The sequence below is a fragment of the Diadema setosum genome, chromosome 10 (assembly GCF_964275005.1).
Source record: "Diadema setosum chromosome 10, eeDiaSeto1, whole genome shotgun sequence".
In the NCBI taxonomy this organism is placed as follows: Eukaryota; Metazoa; Echinodermata; class Echinoidea; order Diadematoida; family Diadematidae; genus Diadema; species Diadema setosum.
This window is the reverse complement of record NC_092694.1, coordinates 22715105-22739199: the sequence shown is the minus strand read 5'-3', so window position 1 is coordinate 22739199 and position 24095 is coordinate 22715105. Positions and strand designations below refer to the sequence as shown.

General features: G+C 38.9%; 1 protein-coding gene across 1 annotated transcript; it reads right to left on the bottom strand.

Annotated features, from left to right (window-relative positions):
* Positions 1–165: 165 nt before the first annotated feature.
* LOC140233854 (solute carrier family 2, facilitated glucose transporter member 10-like) lies at positions 166–22147 on the bottom strand. Its single transcript, XM_072313946.1, has 14 exons — positions 22096–22147; positions 19364–19726; positions 17027–17143; positions 15765–15871; positions 13494–13577; positions 10433–10536; positions 9277–9472; positions 8462–8548; positions 6229–6339; positions 4892–5008; positions 3424–4207; positions 2633–2755; positions 1695–1827; positions 166–283 (listed from the first exon to the last, which is right to left on the bottom strand). The coding sequence occupies exons 1-14, from the start codon at positions 22145–22147 to the stop codon at positions 166–168; spliced, it is 2496 nt and encodes an 831-aa protein (XP_072170047.1).
* Between the last annotated feature and the right edge of the window lie 1948 nt (positions 22148–24095).

Here is a 24095-nt window from a genome sequence, read left to right as displayed (position 1 = left end):
AAGGATCCACACCATTATGGGTCCCCGTCTCACAGGTGGTAGTCTCTTCCCACCTCATGGGTAGAACACAGCTTCTTCTGTGCCCAGTAAATCAGTCTTCAGACTGAACAGGACGAAAAACTTGCGACATATACATCTCCGACACGCAAGATGCTCCTCACCAGCTCACATGATGCTGTCGTCCGTGACGAGGAGAGAGGGTCGGTACGGTGTGGACCCTTTCCGGCAGCACTCGCATTGACTGCACACAGAGCGAAGTGCCAACAGCTGTCTCATTCCGGACCTGCACAAAAACGATGGAGTAATACAAGGTAACAAAATGTGACCCTGCACCTCAAAACAAACAAAAAGTCGCCAGACATGAATTTTTAGTTAAGACCACATTCTGAAAGAGCAGACTTTAATAAAATGATGTATAACTCAAATCAAATGGACTCTCCTAACCTATCTAAATATTGGAAAGAAAGCACAAACTCAGGAAAAGTGTGAACTGAGAAAAGAGGCTCTGAAGTACAGTGTCTATTCAAGCGCTTAATCTTTACTAAACCGAGCTGGCTGTGCAATGAATGGGACAAAAAACAGGAAGTAAACCACCAGAGTAACAACAATGAAGAGATTATCAGATTAAACTGAAATTAAGCATGCCTCATTAACACATTCTGTTCATAATCAATGCCAACTTTCAAAGCAGTAGCACTATCCTTTTGGAAGTTATTGGAGTTGAAAGTGAAGAGTGTGGACAAGGTTTTTCAAAAATGAAAAAGGGATTCTAAAGACACACCTAAACACACTATTCTACCAAAAATGTTCGAGATAAACTGCTAAAAAAACACACTTTCCTGCCCGGTTTATGATACCAAATTTTAGCATAATGTAAAAGAAGACCCGCTCTTTCAGAAAATATGAAAAAGTCAAGTTCAGCTAGGTTGACCCATTTCACTTATTTTCAGTCCTCACGCAAAATCAGTGTGTGCGACTTTATGTTCGTTTCGAGGTGCACGGTCACAAATTATATCCGCTATCTCTCAGCTATGAGGATTTTACCATGAAGAGAGAGAAAGCTGTTTTTTATGAAAACACAGAATCATAATCATTTTTTTTTTCAAGTCTACTCGGGGGAATGTAAATAAGTTATGACAACTTAAATTTTTAGTTAGATAGATGAAGATATAGCAGATATCTTAGAAGGGTAGCCTTGTTCAAGTCTGTGACATAGTATATTCTCATCCTCAGGAGACAATAAGAGCAAACTAATCGGAACTTGGAGATTGAGTACCGGTAGGTCTTTTTCAGGACCACTCTTGCATTGAAAAAACAATACATGGTGTACTGTGAAACCACTTTCACTAAATATTCATCCGCTATGGAAACCTTCAAAGAATACACGGAAAACAATTGGTTTTATTATCGTCATAATTATCATTACCAGTACTTCAGACACTTTTTCTAGGTCAATGCGTTAGATGTATTGCAATTTACTGAAGTTTTTACAACCCCGTCCTGAGGAAAAATTATTTTTCAAACTTTAAGGATCTATACAATGACCAATCAAACTCTGCTTGATCAAGAAAATCACGGCTGTTACTTCAATATTTTGATGCACTGCAAACCAGAGTAGATCTTTTTTACTATCACATTTCTCATCTCCAAGCTCTTTTCACTAAAACTCTACTAATTTAGCACGATCGTCTCACCTTTTGCGGAGATCATCAGATATCTGTTCTAGACTCCGATTCTTCGTTTCAGGCACAACCAAATAAATGAAGACAACAGACACGCAGCATACTATGCCGTACATCAGAAATGTCCAGGAGATTCCAAACTTTCCTGCACAGGATATACACACAACGTGAGGGAAATAAATCCATTGTTACCATTCTAGAGTTCGAAGCACTATGTCCATTTTAAACAAAATAGCATCAGTATGATATATGTTCATAACAGGTCAGCGAGGAAAAATTTAGCAGTAACTGGCTAGGATGATGTAACCAGTCAATGGGTTCCAGTGCCAATGTGTTGTAAACTATAAAATACAAGATTAGGCATGGATTTTGACACTTGCTAAGTAATGGTCATGTGATATTTGCTCATGCAACCAAGACCAACCTTTTTGTAACCTCTCAAGACAACTTTTAGCCCTTTCGAATTCACAAAGATTAAAAAGACAAACATGCAGTGCCTTCAAGACAAATACACAGATTCTGTGGATATTGGAAATGGTGCGATGTGCAATTGACTACCTTAAAGGCACAATTTACCTTTTGCATATGAAACAAAAACCCAGCATGAGTGCTTTAAAATAGTTCTAAAATGTGATTTAGGGATAGAAACAACCACTGTAAAAATTTGAATCCGTGTAATCGATGTCAAGTGTTGTTAAATACACAAAATATAAACAATAGTTATAATAAAAATGTTTCCAGACTAAAGCGTATACAGTTACGGTTTATTGAGAAAAACACTGATATCTCCTTATATTTTAGGCTTTATTGCAAAAATTTTATATGGTAGGATGTTTTATGATACAACAGACCTACACATATGAATCAAATGTGATATCTTGAACATTTTTGAAATCACTGCTCCCAAAGGTAAACTGGACCTTTAACAAATGAGGCGGTGTAAAACTTACTTAAAACGTCAAGGAATGTGAGAGAAATGATGACATTGGTGCCCCAGTTGAAGACGGTTGTAAAGGAGGAAGCTCTGCCTCGGATGTCTGCTGGGAATATTTCACTGATCACCAACCAACTTACTACAAAATCAGAAATAACAATGGTAAAATGTGACAGAAGTGAATCACAATTGAATATGACTGCAACAAAGCAAAACTTTTACCCAATCGATTAAGAACAGCTCACAAAATGTATGCATTGTAACAGTCTATCTGACAATATGGTTTTCATTTCATACGGTACTCATGACACTGGATGAAAAAATAGGACTTTTGCCTTGAGCTGTTTCCTTTAGATGGTTTTCAAGTATCCACTTCAACATCAGCACATTTGCTGCTGATGTTTTGGGGTTTTTTTTACAACAATGCAAAGCATCTCGTTACATGATCTCTTTCTACACCAATGAGATGAAATTAACTAATGTAAAGAAAAAAAAACCGAGAAAATTACAATTACACTGTCATCTTCACACGATTTGCACGTGATGACAGCTAAATTCGAACAAATGTTTAATCACTGCAACATTCTTTGTATATTTTGAATATTACTTGTGGTAGCAGTGATATAGTACATCAAGAAAGTAGTCCTCAAAAGCATTGAGTTTTTCTTTCTTAGAAAGCAATACTTCCTGTAAAGATGAGGAAACAAAAAAAAAAAAAAAAAAATCGCTCAGACAAGTAAGAAGGATGTAAATACTTATAGTATATGATTAAAGCATAATTTATGACAGAGAGAAACATCTGCTTACTGGGACCAAATCCAAAGGAGTAAAATCCCACATAGAGGATCAGAGAGAGCAGGGCCATTCCCTTGGCTGATTTGGACACCGTGACTGCATCTTCTGCGGGCTCTCTCGTAAGACTGGGAGAAATACTCTGGAAGGTGGAGGATACAACAGCATCTGCCTCCGTCGGATGGGCGGGGATCACACTCACAGGAGCTGTAGTACCTTGCTCAACAGTTGTGCTGGGTTTCACAGTTGCGCTGGAATGATGGTGCATCCGAGACTGTGTCTGCATCTCTGGGGATGAGCTTGTCCCTTGCACTGGGGATAAGGTTGTCCCTTGCACTGAGGATAAAAGTGTCCCAGACACCAGGGATGAAGGCATTTCGGAAACCAGGGATGAGGTTGTCAAAAGCACTGGGGATGAGGTTGTGGTGGAGTTGAGAAGACTCACACTCCCATTTGTCAAACTTTCCTCTCTTCTTAACCTCTTGTGTCCTCTCAAATTCAAATTTCTCTGCTCGATGTACATGTATCTTCTGCTTTCACCATTATCATCCTCTGAAATGTCTGTGGCGTGTCCTTTGTGCACCAAAGCTTGAGCTTCTGGCGGAATGTCAAAGAGTTCTCTTCTCCTTTCTCTATGCCAATTGCCAACAATGTTTGATTGGTGAAGAGAGTCAACCTCATCCCCATAGTACTGATGAATGTCCCTGCTGTGCATGTCATTTGCACTGATGTTCGAGGAAAATTCCGCTGGATGTGAGGTTGCCTCACAAGGGTCTTTGATACTGGATGCAGGAAGAGTCTGAAAGATGGGTGACATAAGATTTTTTGTTGTCAATCAGAATTGCAGCTACTCAAAACTGAGTCTGCTCAAGCTGGTTATTATAATTCCCATTAGTCAAGCCAACAATCATCATGAAAATCTCCACACAAGTACAGAAGACGAGTATGTCTTTATAGAATTCCCTATTAATCACATTTATGCATACCTGCCAACATTTCAAGATGAAATATCTTACTCGTGGATTGCAAAAATCTTATTTTATATGCAAACTGAAGTTAAAAATCTTACTTTCGGTCAAATCTTCCAAAAATACACATGAAAGGTATATCTAAATATTTTTTTAAAATCTGATTTCTCTGACAGAAAATCTGATTTTGCTAATTTTAACGTAAAAAATCTTACAGAATCTGATAAAATCTTACTAGTTGGCAAGTATGATTTATGGCAAACATGGCAATGATGATGAAGTTGATGACACTACTGCAGAATATTTATTTACCTCTTCTACTATTCTACTGCTATATTCTATGATAACAATGATGATGAGAATGATCACGATAACAACTTATTCCTGTCTTTACCATCATTATCATAATAATAATGTTAGTAGGAAGAATCATGTACACTAGTAGGAAGAGCAAGCATCTTAAACATTGATTGTTGAAACAAGCTCTTTATGAGAGAGACACTCTTTCTCCCCACCTGTGTAAGAATACCGAGGATGATGATGAAAGCTGCCATGGCCGACGCCCCGATGAGGAGGAAGCGGCGACGCCCATACTTGTCCACCAGCATCACGCAAATACAAGTCGCAGCAACCTTGACATGGGATGGTCAAAGTAATGACAACACTCAACAGATCACAAATGCATTGTGTTGTGTGTCCGTTATGGATGGTGTTGGACAAAGATTGTTCTAGATCAACTGATTACACAAATGTATATCAATTCAGTGATGTTCTGGACGGTGTCAGAAAAAGAGATAAATTGCAATACACTTAACCTGTTGAGGATGAACTGATTTTGCTATTACACACATCTCGTATAGACACCTGCCTGAGTGTACTCGGAATTACTCCTGTAGTGTTCAACAGGTTAAGAATGATCATTTTTTTTTTTTCATTCTCTACTTACGTAAGTAATGACGAATATTTAACAGCACAGAAACACTCTTGCAGCTTTCAGAATCATTAAGGTAGCTGTGCTAGTTGCTGTAGGAAAAGTAACTTCAGAGTTGGGTTTGTAAGTACCTGATGTTGTATGAAATTACATGAACAGCTGGCTTTGTAGGTAGCTGATGTTGTGCAACAACTATCTTTGCAGCTAGGTTTAGCCCTTTTTTTTCCAAATACTATCTAACACTTTGGAAACTGATGGAAAACACATGCTGTCATATTGCCTTTTATCACTGTGTGCTTGATCACACCCACTGGCTACCATTGATCATCTATCTAATCTAGTATATTGGTCCCGAGTGATCCTACACCACACTACACTTGTCAACTCTTGCTTATCATACATTGCACTGGACACATAGGGTTCCCATTGGTCATAAATGCAACCAAAGCCATACCATATCCTCTTCTGATCTATCCAAACTCACATTCCATGGTACAGTACAATGTACCTATCAACCTTACATCAGACCATGCCCATGGTTCCTTTCAACCTCACATCAGACCACGCCCATGGTTCCTTTCAACCTCACATCAGACCACGCCCATGGTTCCTTTCAACCTCACATCAGACCACACCCATGGTTCCTTTCAAAATCACATCAGACCACGCCCATGGTTCCTTTCATCCTCACATCAGACCACACCCATGGTTCCTTTCAAAATCACATCAGACCACGCCCATGGTTCCTTTCAAAATCACATCAGACCACGCCCATGGTTCCTTTCAACCTCACATCAGACCACGCCCATGGTTCCAACTAACCTCCCATCAGACCACACCCATGGTTCCCACTAACCTCCCATCAGACCACAACCATGGTTCCCATCGACCTTACATCAGACCACGCCCTTCAGTGCCTACCTTGACCATGCCCAGACCAACTGTGGCCAGAGTTGCGGAGAAGTTGTCTCCGTACCCCAGGTCCTTCAGAATTGTTGGTGCATAGTACACTACATTTGTTTGTCCGCTGATCTACAAAATTAGAGAGGTGAAGAAAAAAAGTTTTAATGTCCTTTCTCATTCAACCTAATACAGGCGCGGTGGAGCACCCCAATTTGCATCTCATTATCGCCCTGTTCTATTTGAATTTCCAACGGGCATCCACGGCTGCCCGAAACTGTGTGCATGAAAAAGTCAAATCTTTACCTTCTCTTTGTGCCGCTACACGTGCCGCTAGTAAACTCAAACTTCCCACACTATCTAAGTTTTTAAAAACCTTCCTTTTGATGAAAAAATTATGAAATTTGCTGCACTAGAACTTGAGATATTAAAGCGTTTTGAAAATCACCTCTCGCAAAACATGATCTCTGTTTTTTTCCGACTGGAATATGGCCGGGCTCCAATGTGTCCGAAATTAGCAACATAAGTTTATCAGGCCTCAATCCATATATGGTGAAAGTTTTCTCTTGGTTCCACCTGTACTTTTTGAGAAATCAACTTGTTTCTATAGGGTTTGGAATAGAAAATTGTAGTCAGCGAAACAATTGAAAATGACGTCATATCTTTTCCCGTAATATTGGGCATGCGTGGTACGTGATATTCAGGATTTCGTGCTCATTGTTGGTTTGCATGTGACGCAGTCAATTTTGCCGAGTGTCGCACGGCGGTGACTGCTGAGCTGCTGCCGCGCACGCTGCATGCAGCAAAGCGTTGTGTGTGCTGTGACATGCAACGCTACAGTCACGCGATTATATATACATGGGACCGACCTGTACGCTTTGCGTTCGTGTCATTTTTGACATCACCTTCTGTTTTTTTTTTTCCGACACAACCATGGCCGGGAATATTACGGTATGACATTTAAAATGCAAGCAGATAAATAAATTTCGGTGCACTTTGTTCGAATGGCGCTTTGGTTCCGCAATCACACTTCGTGAATTTTAGGATGATTTTCGAGGCATATTTTTTGGTAATTTTGCTCGCCAGGTTTTCGCTAAAATTTCACATGTTATCATTGTCAAATCCTTTAATATGTTATATGTGCATATTCGGACATGTTTTAAAATTCAAACTAACTCAATTTTAATCCAAAAATAGGTTTCCTTAAATTGTTATTAGCTTGAGAAGTTGTTTACTTTTTCTCAACTACGCGAGTACATGTTGTTTACTTTACGCAAATGAGGCTCGGCTGCCGATGGATTTCTGCGAGATAATTGGGGTGCTCCACCGCGCCTGAATAATCACTGATTGAAAGCTTCATACAACAAGAGGATGCCTCTTGTGTCCTGACATAACTGAGCTAGCACACAGGTGGATGCATACACTGCTTTTCCTTGGCATTCAAAGATCCAGAAGCGTGGGGATACCATGAAATGTGAAGGCTGGCCCGGCTCTGACATATATTCGAGGACCCCCTCATAAGGACAGTTTTATCACTTGACCCAGTGAGGATGGACTGATTTTGCTGTAACACACATTTCCCAAAGACACCTGCCAGAGTTTCGGGACTCATCTTCAACGGGTCAATCTCTCTATGTTAGAACAGTTCAAGAATCATGACTAGAGTCTACCATTACCGACGACCGTATGCTTCACCGTACATATTCGCTGACGAGTGCTATTGTGGTTTTCAAATATACCACCTTGGGCACAGAATGAATTGGGCCACCCGTGAATCCCCATACTACTTACTGGGTCTCTCATCTGAATTTCAGAATCAGCAGAATGATTGCCACATGAAAAGTGGTCAGAGACTTCCCTGTAACTTCTATGAAATGCAACCAATTCCCTTTTGTCAACTGTGGGTAAAACCCATACTTTGACACAACAAAAAAGAGAGATTTAAGTTATTCAGGAACCTCCCGCAAAGTCAGGAAGAGTTAGCAGCTTTGCATCTTTGCACATCATCCACACATCAGACTTCTCAGGATATGCCTCCAAATCGTTCATTCACTAAATGAAGCATGCAAAGGGACTGAAGACGGCAGAAATAATGGAATAATGCCATAAACAGAACCGATTATTATGTTATTGTCGATTATTTGTATTCATAATTGACTTATATGCTTATCTCCTTTGTTAATTGTAAAGCACTCTGAAACATAACTTGTCTTACGTGCTATATAAATTTTCCATATTTTCAATAATGTCATACCTGCTGGAGAAAGACGAGTCCCGCCCCTACCACCATTCTCCATCTAATGTTATCCACTGACTGGAACAGATGTATGAAGGAGTAACTCTGAGGAGACATAACAGAATATGAAGATTTGATGGCATTCTCAGAAATAGACAAACTTTATTTCAAAAGTATGCAATCTGGGAAAAAAATCACAATAATTTTCTTTAGAGTGTATGTTTCACACATCATGTTTAAGTTTACTTGCATATGCATGGAGTGCAATCAAACAAACAAGAGGGTAAATGTTTCAGCAACATCTGACCTGTGATAAGAAAATTAAGTAATTCTACAGTTTCATGTTTTCATGAGGCAGTAATATCAATCCTATTGATCTACGCACAAATCTTGATATTGGATTTTATTATGTGGCATGAAATCAACAACAACTACAAACAATATATCACCCACTGCATCAAAATGTTTCTTCTGCTGCATTAACTTAGCTAATAGTGATGAATATTAATGAATCTAATACTTTCAGTCTATTCAGTTTTTCTTTGTCTCGCTCCTGAGTCCCTCTACCGTCTCAATTGTCCTCTACCTTTGATGTGCATATGTAGTTAAGTTTGTTTTGTTAGTTCTATACTTGCTTTGTATTTGTTTGTATCTTATCGCTGCCCATCAGTTTATCTATAGGTATACAGGGTGCTGTTGCAAACCAAGTATCAAACTGATTGTGCCCACCCTGTTATTTCAAAGAAAGCATGAATAGAAAGTAAATAATAAGCAATAAGCAATGAATAACAAATCATAAATAATGAATAGAAATGCACAGATCATAGACTTACTCTCTCTTGAGAGACCGACGCCTGTATCTCTGCGAGCTCGTCTCTGACGACCTTCGACCCCCGCAGCTTCATCAGGACATTCTCGGCTCGAGAATTTTGCAGCCTGCGCACTAAAAATCTTGGGCTGGGGGGCAGGAAGAACATGCCGACCCCTTGCACCACGGCCGGGACGGCCGAAAAGGCGAACATGAACCTCCTAAAAGTGAACAAGACAAGATGATGTGAGTGAAAGAGCAAGAGAGACAGACAGACATAGAGATGTAATGTTGTCATGAAAAGTTACAAAACGTTGTACTAGCGAGCTTTAGATCTGCAACTCAAACGCAAAAGGCGACACGATTAAGCTTAAAATGGTGTTCTGCACAAGTGCAAGGCAACCATTTCCGTTGTTTATCTGTAGATGCTGCGTCGTCTTAGCATTCGCGTCACATACATGAATCTAAAGCTCGCTGTCACACATGTATGTTGATCTCACTTCGATCTTGAGCTCTTAATCTCTAGTCATCAATTGGTCCTTCTTCATATATGTACAGTATATTTGTCAAGGAAAAGACTTTGTCGAGGAAAAGATTATTTTCATCTATATTTCTTTACTTCATTCTTGACAGTGGTCAGCAACTTCTCTGGTCCTTCATCATTATCAGTTAATCATTTTTGTCATGTTTGCTGTGCCGTGTGGTAAAACAAGCCATAAAGAAAATACAAACAGATGAGTAGGCATGAACACACTGAATGAAATGACACAATACTTGAATGAGAATAAATAATTTGTGGCATCAAATGACGGACTAAATGAACGTCATGACAAGGGAGCAATAAAACACAAACCAGCGAACTACAAGCTACTTAAAGGGTGCATGAAATGGCATCGCTGTGCATTCTTCTCATTGTACAGGGTACATCTGTCATTAGTGGCAAGTGTTGGGGGAGGATTAAATATGAATGGCAATAAAATAGAAAAAGTAAATGAAAACTAACCTGCTCTACATCTGCGACTGTAAATGAATTGCACATACGTGCACACAAATAGTATCTCACATATTTTTGTGCATACTTATGAGTAGCCTTGCATCAAGACTTACGAAATGCAATAACAATTTAGGGCCCACTGCATGGGCACATTGACATCTTAGATGATCAGACAATATCAACATACCAGCCTGACGATACATTGATGAAGCAGAAGTTAATTAGGTATGCCAGCAGGAGACCTGAAGCTATTCCCAGTTCATTGACGGACACCATCTGACCACGCCTTTCCTTTGAAACACAGCACAGAATTCATCACATCACACAAGAGTCTTGGATGGCACCTCAAATACACGTATCCTTTGAGATTTGAACCAGTAACCAGGCCTCGACACCGACAATTTTCTACGGTGGCCCATTCAAGCCTCTTAAAATCTTCAAATTTGAAATGATGGTGACCCAAACAAGAAATATAGAAGCCTGAAATAAAAAGGAAATATAAAATTTCATTTTGAATCCTACCTGCCTTATGAGGCTTATCAAAAGATAACCTTTTTGAAAATTTGATTGCCCGACATTAATTTTTAGTGGCCCCAGGACACCAGGCTATTGCTGATGTCGAGCCCTGCAATGTCAAATCAAATACCAGTTTCTACAGGCACCACTAATTACCATGGTCCATGTGATGCCCTTTTAAGACAATCCCCTTTTTTATCTCAAGGAATTTTCTCATCTCAACTTTTCATTGCTTTCAACAACAACAACAAAAATTCGAAATGTCACTATGGCTACTGGTATGCCTCTGCCTCACATGGTACTCCCGGTAGGTCGCGAGTACATCTCAACAACGTGACATGAAATTTTCATGTAACTGACAAATAAAATTAAAATGACATGTTTGTCACAAATGTGTTCAGTGTTTACTTTCCTTAAACTAGGTTTCATTCGGATGGACATCTAAATTGCTCAAGAGAGCACGTATTCGGGAATGTGAGCATTTTCACTTGACCAATGACCCTTGGCCTTTGATCCCATGGCCCACAATTCTTCAAATAACCACTACACGTGTAACTGGTAACATCCATTTCCATAACAACACTTTAAAGGACAAGTTCACCTTCATTAACATGAGGATTGAGATAATGTAGCAATATTAGTAGAACACATCATTGAAAGTTTGAGGAAAATCGGACGATCCGTTCAAAAGTTATTAATTTTTGAAGTTTTTGTGCAGTCACCGCTGGATGAGAAGACTACTGCAGTGTATTACGTCACATGCGTACAACAATATAAGGAAAATATAAAGAGAATTTCACAAAATTTCATCTTTTGAAAAAAGTACACATTCCCTTGACTCGTTACTGACATATGTTATGGGTAATATTATTCCCATTGCCTTTAGAAAGAGGCAAGTCAAGTGCTCTTTTATTATGCGAAAAAAGTGAAAATATGTTGAATTTTCTTTACATTTTCTTTATACTGCTGTACTCATATGACATCACGATCCTTAGTAGTCTTCTCATCCAGCGGTTCCAACACAAAAATTTTAAAAATTCATAACTTTTGCATCAATTGTCCAATTTTCCTCAAACTTTCACTCATGTGTTCTACTAATATTGCTGCATTCTCTCAATCCTTTATATGTATATGAAGGTGAACTTGTCCTTCAAACTTTTTCCAAAATATGGGGGAAAATTGTGACATTTTAGCATTTTCCCTTGACCTATCACCCCATGGTCAAAATCTTTCCCTAAAGTATCATCATGCAGGTAATGCATGTATATGTAAACATACTTTTCAAGTTTATGCAGTGAGTAATCTCAAATGTAGAGAGAAAGAGTGTAGTTTCAGCATTAAATAGTAGGCAGCATTTTGACCAGACCTACGTTGTAGCTCTGATGCTTGATCTTTGACCCCATGACCCAAGACCCTCAAACTCCCATAATACTCATTGTCAGGTAGCATGCATATAGATGTGCATGTAAGCCTACTAAGTTTCATAAAGATACCTTGAGCAAAGTCCGAAATATAGAGGGAAAAAAAAAGTGAAATGAAAGCATTTTTACTCAACTGTTGACCTATGACCCTACGACCCAAAACTTTTCCTAAAGAATCTATATCTGGTAATATAAAAATTTAATGAAAATAACTTCTGGCATTGCAGAGATACAGGGGAAACAGTGAAAATTAAAGAATTCAACCTTGACCTTGACCTTCGACCTTGAGCACCCAAAAATTGATAAGTATAACTTTGTCCACTCCTACAGTACATACATATGCCAAGTTTCACTAGGATACCTCCTCAAACGGTTTTAGTCACCCTATCAACAAAATTAATTGTGGATGGAAGGGCAGACGGAAGGACAGATGTACAAATGGACAACCCAAAAACATAATGCCTTCAGTGACACTAAGGCCCGAATTCACGAAGGTAGTACAAATGAAACCATGGTTTAAACCATGGAGCGTCAAGTGCCGCATGGAATATTTCGTTACGAAATCAGTCATTTCGTCGATGCAATGATTATTTTGCAACGAAATGACAACAGTTTGTAACTTAATGAACATTTCGTCCACGAAATGATAATTTCGTTAACGAAACGGTCATTTTGTCGACGAAATGACCAATTTTGTAACGAAATATTTTGTGACACTTGGCGCTCCATGGTTTTTGTCCATGGTTTAAACCATGGTTTCATTTGTACCACCTTCGTGAATTCGGGCCTATGTGGTTGAGGCATAAAAAATTACATCTTAGCACCAGACTGACTTAATTTAAAAGAGAGAATGTCTTTTTAAAGCTGCTCTCACTCTGTTGAAGTCAATATCAAGACTTTAATTTTTTTTTTAATGCCTAAATATGCGAAACTATAATGAAAAGTTGTAATTGCACAATCATTGTACACTGACAAAGCCATACACAATATGCAAAAGAAAAATAAAGTTACCCTAAATAAGGTGATTTTGGTGGAAATGATGTGAAAAATGACGTTTGTTTGAATATCATAAAGTGAGATAAAAGGGTGAGGTATAATATGATTAGCAGACAATGTTTGTAAATATGTTTTGTCTATGTGGCTTTCATTCAATAAATATGATTAAGGACTATCTATGATTATACAAACAATATGATATTAATAGTGGTGTGACAACACTCTTTAATTGCTGGACAAAAAACAACAACTAAACTACAAGAGCAAATACATACAGTACTTCAAATTTGCCTTATCCATTAAAAGTAAATTTACCTTTGGAGCTATTTCTGATATGTAAATGCATTCCCCAATGGCTGAGACAGACACTGCAAATCCAACGATGAGTCGGCCGATGACCTGGAAAGATAATGCGTGGTATCAAAATTCATAACTTCCACAAACAACTGCCACAGATAATCTTCTACTAATCAAGGGAGCTATGTCAACATTGCACCGTAGAAATGTCAGACTAATCACCTGTTGTGTGGTCATTAACCTGTTCCCTGCCAAAATTATTGCATCCTAACAGACTTTACACAGCATGACCTAGGTTTCCATAGGCAATGGGTTAAATGGAATGTCACTGCTGATAACACAAGCCTACAGGCAGATATGTCAACATTGTACACAGCATTGGGTGTGTACTACACAGCATTGGGTGTGTACTACACAGCATTGGGTGTGTACTACACAGCATTGGGTGTGTACTACACAGCATTGGGTGTGTACTACACAGCATTGGGTGTGTACTACACAGCATTGGGTGTGTACTGAGGGCTGCAAAGGCCTAATTTTGAAGGAAACTAGTGTTGGTATCTTTACCTTTCCAGCAAATGGACATGTGTTATAAAACAATTTGGGAAAAAATAGTATATTCAATGAAACCTGTGCACAGTATTTTTGGCAAAACAAAAAGAAAAAATCCTACAAAATACTACAAAAAAGTATCAGATGGCATCTCTGTACAAGAATAAGCAGTTTAATTTATGACTAGTATCCACACTGGAGGCGAAACCATATCTTTCTGTTTAATAATCTCACAAACAAAATATACACCTGTGGATCAGCCTACTTCACGCCTTTGATATTTTCTTCGTCTCAAGAGCTTCATAATGTACAGCTCTAAAGGAAATGTTGGAAACATTCAATTGATCAAGCACGTATCATGGCAGTCAAACTGACTACACGGCGTATGAAACAAGCTCAACAATGACACCTTAGTCATACACTATGCTAACAACTCTGGGCAAAACAACAATAACTGGACTCTTCTCATCTGACAGACATACATGTCCTACACTTTATGGATCAGAGTTTCCCTTTTGACACGGATTTAAAATCCACACTGCAATTGCAGTCTGAATGACCACTACACGAGTGTAAATGACCCCTGCATGCAGGTTTAAGAATTCATTTTGTTACCATTTATCATGTGTCTATATGGGCACCTAGTGGGTTCTGAGCTATTTAACATGTTGGGATTTCAGAATTTCATAGTAAACTAAATAAGGTAATATGCATATATATGTGTGACCGTGCATCACAAAATCAACTAAAAGTCACACCCTCTGATTTTACACGAGGACTCGAAATAGGTGAAATGGGTCAACCTAGTCAATCTTGGGTTTTTCATATTTTCTGAAAGAGCAATTCTTCTCCTTGCACATTTTGGGATCATAAAACACATGGGAAATGTGTTTTTTTCTGTTTTTCTAGAACACTCTTTTTAATAGCGGAAAGGTGTGATTAGATATGTCTTTTATTACAGCCCATTTTCATTTCTTAGAAAGTCTTTACACTCTCTTCACTTTCAACTCAAATAACCTTTTGAAAAGATAATGGTACTGCTTTGAAAGTGGTTTTCAATCATGGATAGAATGAGCTGATAGAGAATGCTCAATTTCAGCTTAATCTGATAATTCCTTAAATGTTGTTGCTAAGGAATTTTAAATCCTGTTTTCTGTGCCATTCATTGCACAGCACCGGGCTTGGTAACAATTAAGTTCTTGAATAGACCCTATGCTTCAGAGCTTCTTTTCTCAGTACACATTTTTCCAGAGTGTGTGCTTTCTTTCCAATATTTAGATAGATGAGGAGAGTCCAAATGAATTGAGTTATACCGGTATACAATTCTAAAGCTTAAAGTCTGCTCTTTCAGAATCTGCTTTTAACTATAAATCTTTATCTTGGGACTTGTTGGTTTTGTGATGCAGGGTCACATATTATGTGAATATGTTGGTATACTGGTCTATTCAGGTCTACAGTGTATGCATTCAACTTAATGAACAAATGTGAAAGTATTACAGTACCCCACCCTCCCTTTTACTCTTTGTGTGCTGTGGTGTATGTTCCCTGTATGCTTCATGTGGCTAAAACGTTTTCAATGTACTGGGGCATATTGCAGTTCATTGATGATTTGTGCACGGTTGCATGTTTCAGCAGCGTAATTGTGCGTAGTTGGCAAGCCATCGCCCGTGCCGGGCATGCGAATGTGGCACTACACAAGTTCAATAAATGTGTAAAAACAGGTTGATGCCTACGCACCAGAATGGCATAGGATGTTGCCGCCGTCAAGATCACTGCTCCTGCCGTGAAGATGGCCGAATTGATGATGATGGTCCAGCGACGACCGATCCTATCAATTACAAACCCTGGTAATGAGGATAATTAAAGGCATAATTTACCATTTGCAGATGAAACAAAAACCAAGCATTAGTGCTTTAAAATAGTTCTAAAATGTGAGTTAGGGATAGAAACAACCACTGTAACAATTTGAATCAGTAAAATCAATGTTAAGTATTGTTTAATATACAAAATGTGAATAGTAGTCATGATAAAAATGTTTCCAGACTAAACCGTCTACAGTTACAGCTTATCATTATACAGTATATCTCCTTATATTTTAGGCTTTACCGTGAAAATTTTATATGATAGGATGTTTTGTGGTACAACAGACCTACACATATATGTATTAAATGTCATATCTTTAGAATTTTTTAAATCACTGTTCCCAAAGGTAAACAGGAACTTTAATTCATAACAGAGTGAGTAGATGATTCACAGAGTGTCATTTCATTGGTCTGTATCAGTCTGAATGCATACTATACAGTCTGTAATTAAGGATTTACAGGTACATAACTGTCTATATTTCTGCAAATTTCTTTTATCTTCCCTTCTTTCTGTGCCTCTCACTCTCCCTCCCCCCCCCCCCCCACAAAAAAAAAGGGGAGATCTTTCTCTTTGTTTGCAGAGCATGACTAAAGCAAAATATGTTTATGACTTGTTCTTTATATATTTGCCTCTCACAAACAGTTTTTACAGTCAAACTTGGATTGTCTTTCATGAACAATCAAATGCCTGAAAACTTACCACAGGGATATTTCACCTTTATCAATATAAATTCCTCAAACAAATTGCATCACTATTACTACAACTTTATTTGCTTGCTGAATTGTTGAACTAGTTATATAGCTCTTGTTGAACAAAGTAGCAAATAAATAAAGCTGCTACAGTGAACCTGTTTGTTTGTTTGTTTGTTTGTTTGTTTTGCAGGGGAGGAATGAATACAAACACAAAATTTTTTCACAAGTAAACAAACAACAGTCAAATTAAAATGTACTGACACTTATCTAGACACTAACTATGGGCACACAATGAAAAAAATAATGAAAGAGAAAAGGTCAAATACATTACAGTCGGGAATCAAGTTGAACTATAGGTAAACACATCTGAGAAAACAGTCTGCGTTTGATGATGTATTTAGCAAAATTATGGCTCAGGGGATTGAATACTGCAATTTACATTACCTCCAAGCATCGATCCAACTGTTGCTCCTATCAGCATGGAACTGACCACCATTTCTTGCTGAAAGCATGAGAGACTAAAATCCACCTTCAGCTGCAAGAGGGCGCCAGATATAATGCCTGTTTGGCAGTGAGAAAAAAAAATTGTGTTGCTGTTAAATGGATAGTTTAGTACTGGTGGAGATGAAAATTGGGCTTTGAACTTTTTGTGAGATACCGAGAAACAACTTATGAAATAGTGTAGTACAGAGCATACCATTCCAAGAGGAATTCAAAGTTTATTTGATAAAAATCTGATTTGTTATGACTGAGAGTATCCAAAAACAAAGTAAAACAAAGCAATCCGAATAAAAGGTGGGTCCCAACAATAATTTGGATCGCTCTTTTTTTTTTTGACATCTCAGCCATTTCAAAACCAATTTTCATCAAATAAACGTTGAATCCCTCTAGCAATTACATGCTCATTAACATATCATAAGAATTTTCTTATTGTCCCACCAAAAAAATTAGAAACCCGAAGATGGGTCTGAACCAAAACTATACGATCCCTTTTTAAAAGAACATTTCCATCACCATAGTACAGTATGTTGCTTTATAAAAAAACAGACAAATCAGATAAGATCACTGAAAAGTAATTGGAGGAAAATGATATGCACACACACAAAAAAAGAAGAAGTTATGAACAGTTAAGGTGTAAAGACTAAAACAAGTCGGTAACTCGGTGTGGTGTGGGTGTTGAGCAGATCTCTGTTGGGTTTGCACACAATAGTTCACCAATTTTCATTTTTCTCAAGAGAAAAATTTTCTTCAGACCTCTCCTTTAAAGAGTAATGCATTTTTGCTTCTCCTCTTTAGGGGATAAGCTCTGTCTGTGCCCAAATATGTGTAAAAAAAATGCAAATTAATGAAATTTTGTGTTCAAAGCAAATAGCGAGCTTCCCTGCATCCACATCACACAAAGTTGCCATTTTGTCTTTCTCGCAAAACTTTTACAATTCAAAATTTTCTCCATTTTCATACAAAGCAACATAGCATCAGGATGGAATTTTTTTTTTTTAATAACTGTTACAAATTTGCGAAGAATTTGCATGAAATTTTTTTCTGACAAATTTGCTCTCAGCCAATCAGATGCAAGGATTTCAGGGAAAAAAAAATCTAACAAAACCCTTCATGAAATGCCCCAGGTCTCAAAATGATGCATCAACACATGGAATTCAGTAAGCATTGGAACTTAAAAGTGAGCAGAGTGACCCATATGATATTGTGTAACATCCTAAAATTTCAGTGACCTTTGAGTTTGATAAAATCCTTATCCTTTTTAGCATAAAATTGATAATCTTGCCTTAGGGCTGTGAGAACAGACACATGTACACTCCCAGCCATGGACAGCATTATCTCCCTCATCGTGAACGGTAAAGTTAAGGTCCTTTAAACTTGACAACAGCTACAAAATAAAGAAGTCTGGAAATGGCATCAAATTTCACAAATGGGACTGCAGCAGTCACTTTCATGTACCAGCAAAGTTCTACTGCAAAAGCTCTGTAATGTACACTACCGGTACAGTCTTTCTATAGCACATAGACGAATATACATGACTGGTCCCATGGTTTTAGTGACTAAAAGTTGTGCTCTTTCATTAATATTCACCTATGCATTACTAAATTTCATATTGTTAAATACGTTCTTTGAAAATCAAAATGGAGGTCAACCAAATGCAAAGATCCCATGAAGCAGTGGAATGAAATATGCAGTATGTGAGAAAATTTATGCACAAACAGGCCTGTACTTGGGCAAGTTACAATTCTATGATGTTGGCAAATCAACAAATATGATCCTTTTATACAGGGCTGGCCTTTCTTAAATCAAAACAAAGTTACAAAAGAAAGAGTGATGTTTTGAAAACCAAAAATTTCTTCCCTGTATCAAAACAAAACAAAAACAGACTAATCCTGACAACACAGCACAGCTTAAACATTTTCACCATGACCACCTCCGCTAATCTGACAGTCTGCCAGTAAATCTTCAGTACCATATTTTTCACAGTAAGCACAGAACAATTACTTAACAAGTGACGTCAATAAGACATGAGCACGCACGCTCTCTTTATTTTGAGCCCCACTGACACCAAATCAATAACACACTTTAACAACAATCAAAAGTATTGTACCTGTCTCATGTCACTTGCTCTTTGCTTGGTTGTTGATTTTGTTCAATTATGTTCACTCAAGATCAGATTCCCTTATTAAATAGCATTCCCAATCCAGAGAAGAGCACAATCAATCCACCATTTACAGTAGAAGGTGACATTTATATTCTGCCCATTTACACTACGATACTTACCAATGTCATACCCAAATAGGATCCCACCTAGCGCTGCCATGATGACTGCAACAATCAGGTAGGGTGTGGTCTTCCTTCCAGGTCGAGCCGTACCGGCTGCGGCTACGATGCTCATCTCGATGAGTCTCTCCTCACAGTCGGAGACAGTGGGTGAGGGGTTTTCGGTCGGCCCCATCAGCCTGCTGCCGGATTCGAACCGATGGTTTGTGTCGAAGTTCAGATTACGGTCGAAAACTGTGGTGTCGCCCGAGGACACCTCTTTGGGTAAAAGGTCCGATTCCATCAAATTCTCTGTTTCCATGGCGACCACCTCGCCTGGTACAGTCACTGCCTTGCTTGCTGGATGGAGCAATCTCACTACATCTATGAGGAAGAAAATGAAACGTAAAAAGACAGAAATAAATGAATGCATTCAATGTCTGAGTAGCCAAGGTTGTGCTGCAAACAACCACACATCAAAATCAAAGTCGTCAGGGAGATACTTGTGTGTATTATACTGTATAAGTGGATATTTTCGCGCAACTAATTTTTCGCGCTTGGCCGGGTAAGAAGAGTTTCGCGTGTTTTTAATTTCGCGGAATGAAGACATCACGCACAGGTTACCCATATAGAAAGCAAAAATATTCGCGTGCTTCTATTTTCGCGCTAGTTTGTTGATGCGCGAAATGCGCGAAAATTTCAACACCGCGAAAATTTCCACTTTTACAGTACATGTACAGCTTAGCCGTCAGATCTGTTAGATAACCCTGAGTGAGTTTTATCTACAGTCAAACCTGTCTATAGCGGCCACCCAAGGGAGACGGAAAAAGTGGTCGTTATATACTTATAGACAGGTGGCCGCTATAGACAGGTAATCCAACTTTGTGTGCATTGCTTACATACATGTACATGTATGTGTGTGAGTATGCACACATCGTGTGTTTCATGCATTTAACCATGCTGGTGTATATGAAATAGTTGCACAGTAGTATGTGTTTTGTCGTGAAGAAAGCTTAACACTAGTGCATTATTATGACTGAATGAGGAATGAATGCAGCGGTGGCGAGCACTGAACGTTGCTCGCACGGCTGCAAAGCTGAAAAACACACTGAGTTATCGGCTCGGCTGCGGCTCCACTGGGTTTTTGGCTGCTATAGACAGGTTAAAATCTACCGCGGGAAACAAAATTTGTGGCTGCTGGCCGCGTTAGACAGGTGGCTGCTATACACAGGGTCTTTAACAGGGCTTTTCTCTCGGGGGGATTTTTCAGTGGCCGCTATAGACAGGTGGTTGCTATAGACAGGTGGCCGCTAAGGCAGGTTTGACTGTATAACTACAATAAGGGAGGCTTTAAAGGGTGTGTACAGATCTGGTTGAGGTGAGGATTTAGCTTTTAACGTTTTGCGAGATATTCAGAAATCACTCTATGAGATGTCAAAGAGCATGCAATTCTAAGGGGTATCAAAAGTTTATTTGATGAAAATCAATTTTGAAATGGCTGAGATATCCAAAAACAAGGTGAAACAAATAGATCCTAATAAAAGACGTGGGCTGTCGCCTTTCATTATTATCACTTTTTTGGATATCTCGGCCATTTGAAAACCAATTTTCATCAAATAAACATTGAATCCTTCTTAAAATTACATGCTCTTTTATTTCATAAGAGGTTTGTCATTATCTCACTTAGGAATGTTCAAAACATGACTCCCCACCTCAACCAGTACTGTACAATCCCTTTAAAATTACTTTGTCTTGACTTAACTGATTAAGTTGTGATGTTCAAGGCACCTCTCTATGAGGATCAAGCTCTGCTCAGCATTCAATTGGACCCGGAAAGGGGGGGGGGCGCAAAATTTGAAGAAAAACAATAAAGGGGGGGTGCACGTGCCTCCTTTCCTTTATTTTTAAACAAAAAATAAAGGGGGTGCGCCTGGAATGAAAATGATTTGATAAAGTTATAGAAGCTGGCAAATTGGTGTGACCTGGCAGAAGGACAAAATCATAAAAATACCCCCTAAAAAAAAATAATAATAATAATGAATAAATAAATTGCATTTTAAGTCCTGTCTTGACCGCTCAAGTGCAGAAGACACCATGTATCACTATCAGGGATTAGGAAGGTTCTTTTGGGTCATGCAGGTCCCGGTTTCTCACCAGCACTTTTAATTTGATACCGCAACTTGTTATTTTTGTTGCTTAAATCCAGCAGCAACAAGAAGGAAACAACTAATATCCTGTGAATGCTTAATATGTTTCTGTGACCGTGTGAGACTTGCCTCATCCACACACCACTGTTATTTGAGGCATTGCTCCTCAGATATTTTTGCAGTACACATCTCTAACCAAACTGCAAACATTTTTATTTCAAATTGTTTTTCGGCATGGCTTTGTTTGTAATTCAGGTACTAAGTTAAGTATTTACATTACTTTTGTTGTGTGTTTTTTTTTCAAAGAAATCTTCTTTGGAGAAAACTCTGGATATAATCGCGGTCTTCAATAAAATGCTCTCTTCATTTCTGTGCGCATCGATCTATTAGATGATGACCCCAGGCCCAGTACAGTATCATCTCTCAGCGGGCTGGCGCAGCGCCACGTCACTAGCTTCGTCCCCTCCGAGCCGAGGAGGAGCTGGATCAAAGTATGGAGCATGAAGGTGTGACCATACATAAAACGAAAATAACCTGCAAGAAGATTTTTTGGTAAATTATAGCAGCTGAAATGCCTATGTACGTTTGAAGACGACTCCGTCTTACCTGTGTCAAACAAACTCTCCTCTGAACTTTGCAGACAGCTGCTGTATTCCATCTTGTTTTCAATTCAGTGCACGCATCCAGGTACGACTCTAAACGTAATGTATTAGTCTCGACGTATAGGCGGTACACACACCGGGCCCGGGCCGCGAGCCGCCCGCGTGGTCAGCTGGTCAGACTATGGGTGCTACTTGCCCCCTAAGTGCTAGAGATGTCGCAGTAAGGTTTACCGAGTTGTAAGTCGAAAAACAAGATTGCAGTGTCCTCAGCATTGGCCGGTTTTCTTTGGCACTTTTCGGCCGTGTGTGTTTACATTCAGCTGGAGCTGGAGCTGAATCTGGAGTGCTCTCAATTCGATACAGTGTATTGCGTGTACCGGTACAATGTTCCAAGCTGGCCGCATGCTATATGCAGGCACAGCTTTAGCCGTACAGCAGCATGCACTTATGTTTGGGGAGCGTGACTGCTTGAAGCGTGGAAGGATGGATACCACTCACTTTCTGCAAAATCAGCACGAGATCGCCTTCTTGATGCGGGTTTCTGTCAACGTAGCGCAGTCATCCCCCATGACATGTAAACAGAAAACGAAGAAAGACAGGTTGCTTGGTGTGCATGATGCTCGGTGGATGGGGGGAGGGGAGGGGGAGGGGGAGGGGGAATGCATGTTTTGCTTTTGGAACTTGTTTGTTCATCTCATGGTTTTTACTCCTCTGCTCCAAAATTTTCTCAATTTACAGTCGAACCTGTCTATAGCGGCCATCCAAGGGAGGCGAAAAGAGTGACCGTTCTTGGGTGACGGGTTATCCGACTTTTGTGTGTATTGCCTTCATGTAGACAAACCGGTTCCACATGTATCATCTATACACTTACATGTATGTGTGTATTAAAGTATGCGCACGTGTGTTTCATACATTAAACAATGCCGGTATTGATCAGCAGGTTGTCGCACAGTAGCATGTGTACAATATCGTGGAAAAAAAAATACACTTGTCCATTATGATTATCATGACTGAATGAGTGATGAATGCAGCGGTGGCGATCACTGCACGTTACCCATGAATGACTGGCGCGGCTATAAAGCAAAACAAACAAACAAGCAAACAAACAAACAAACAAAAACAAAAACAAAAACACACACACACAAAAAAAACCACTGAATTATCGGCTCGGCTGCAGCAACAGCTCCGTATGGGTCTGTTGCCGCTACTGGTGGCCGCTATAGACAGGTTAACATTTACCGCGGGAGACAAAATTTGTGGACGCTGGCCGCGTTAGACAGGTGGCCGCTATATACACAGGGTCTTTAGCAGGGCTTTTCTCTCGAGGGATTTTTTAGTGACTCCGGGCGCATAGGTCCTACGGCAGGTGGCCGCTATAGACAGATGCCCGCTAAGGCAGGTTTGACTGTACACGTATTTCCTTCGAACAGTTCATCGTCTCATCTCCCTGCTATTTATACCCATAGAAGTCACAGGCGGCAAACGAATAAATTAATAGATAGATTAATTGACTGAGTGAGTAGTGTTAATTTAGTAACTAAGTAAGTAATCTAATTAATCAAGTAATTCATTAATTAAGTTAATTAACAAAACGAAATTTCTCTTTAAACTCTGAATAGTTTCTTCCATCTTTGGTGGTTATTTGGACCACTGTATGAGATTGTTACCATCAATAATGTGAAACCATGGAATCGATCGTGCAGAAAAAGATTATTAGAACAATATTTGAGAGAATTAAAATTCAATCATACTGATCCCATATCTTCTGATTTGAAATTATTGATTCTGTAAGGTATCAAATCTGTGAGGTATCAATGTGTTCCAACAATGTAGGCCTAATGACCATTTTTATGTGTAAATGAAAATGTTCTAATCAGAATTTGCTGTGAGTTTCTGTATTTTTTTTTCTGAAAACTTAAACAGTTTAGTACAGCAAATTTTAATTCTGAGCAGGATATTCTTACGCACAATATACAATAATATCAAAACAAGGGTTTTTCCTTT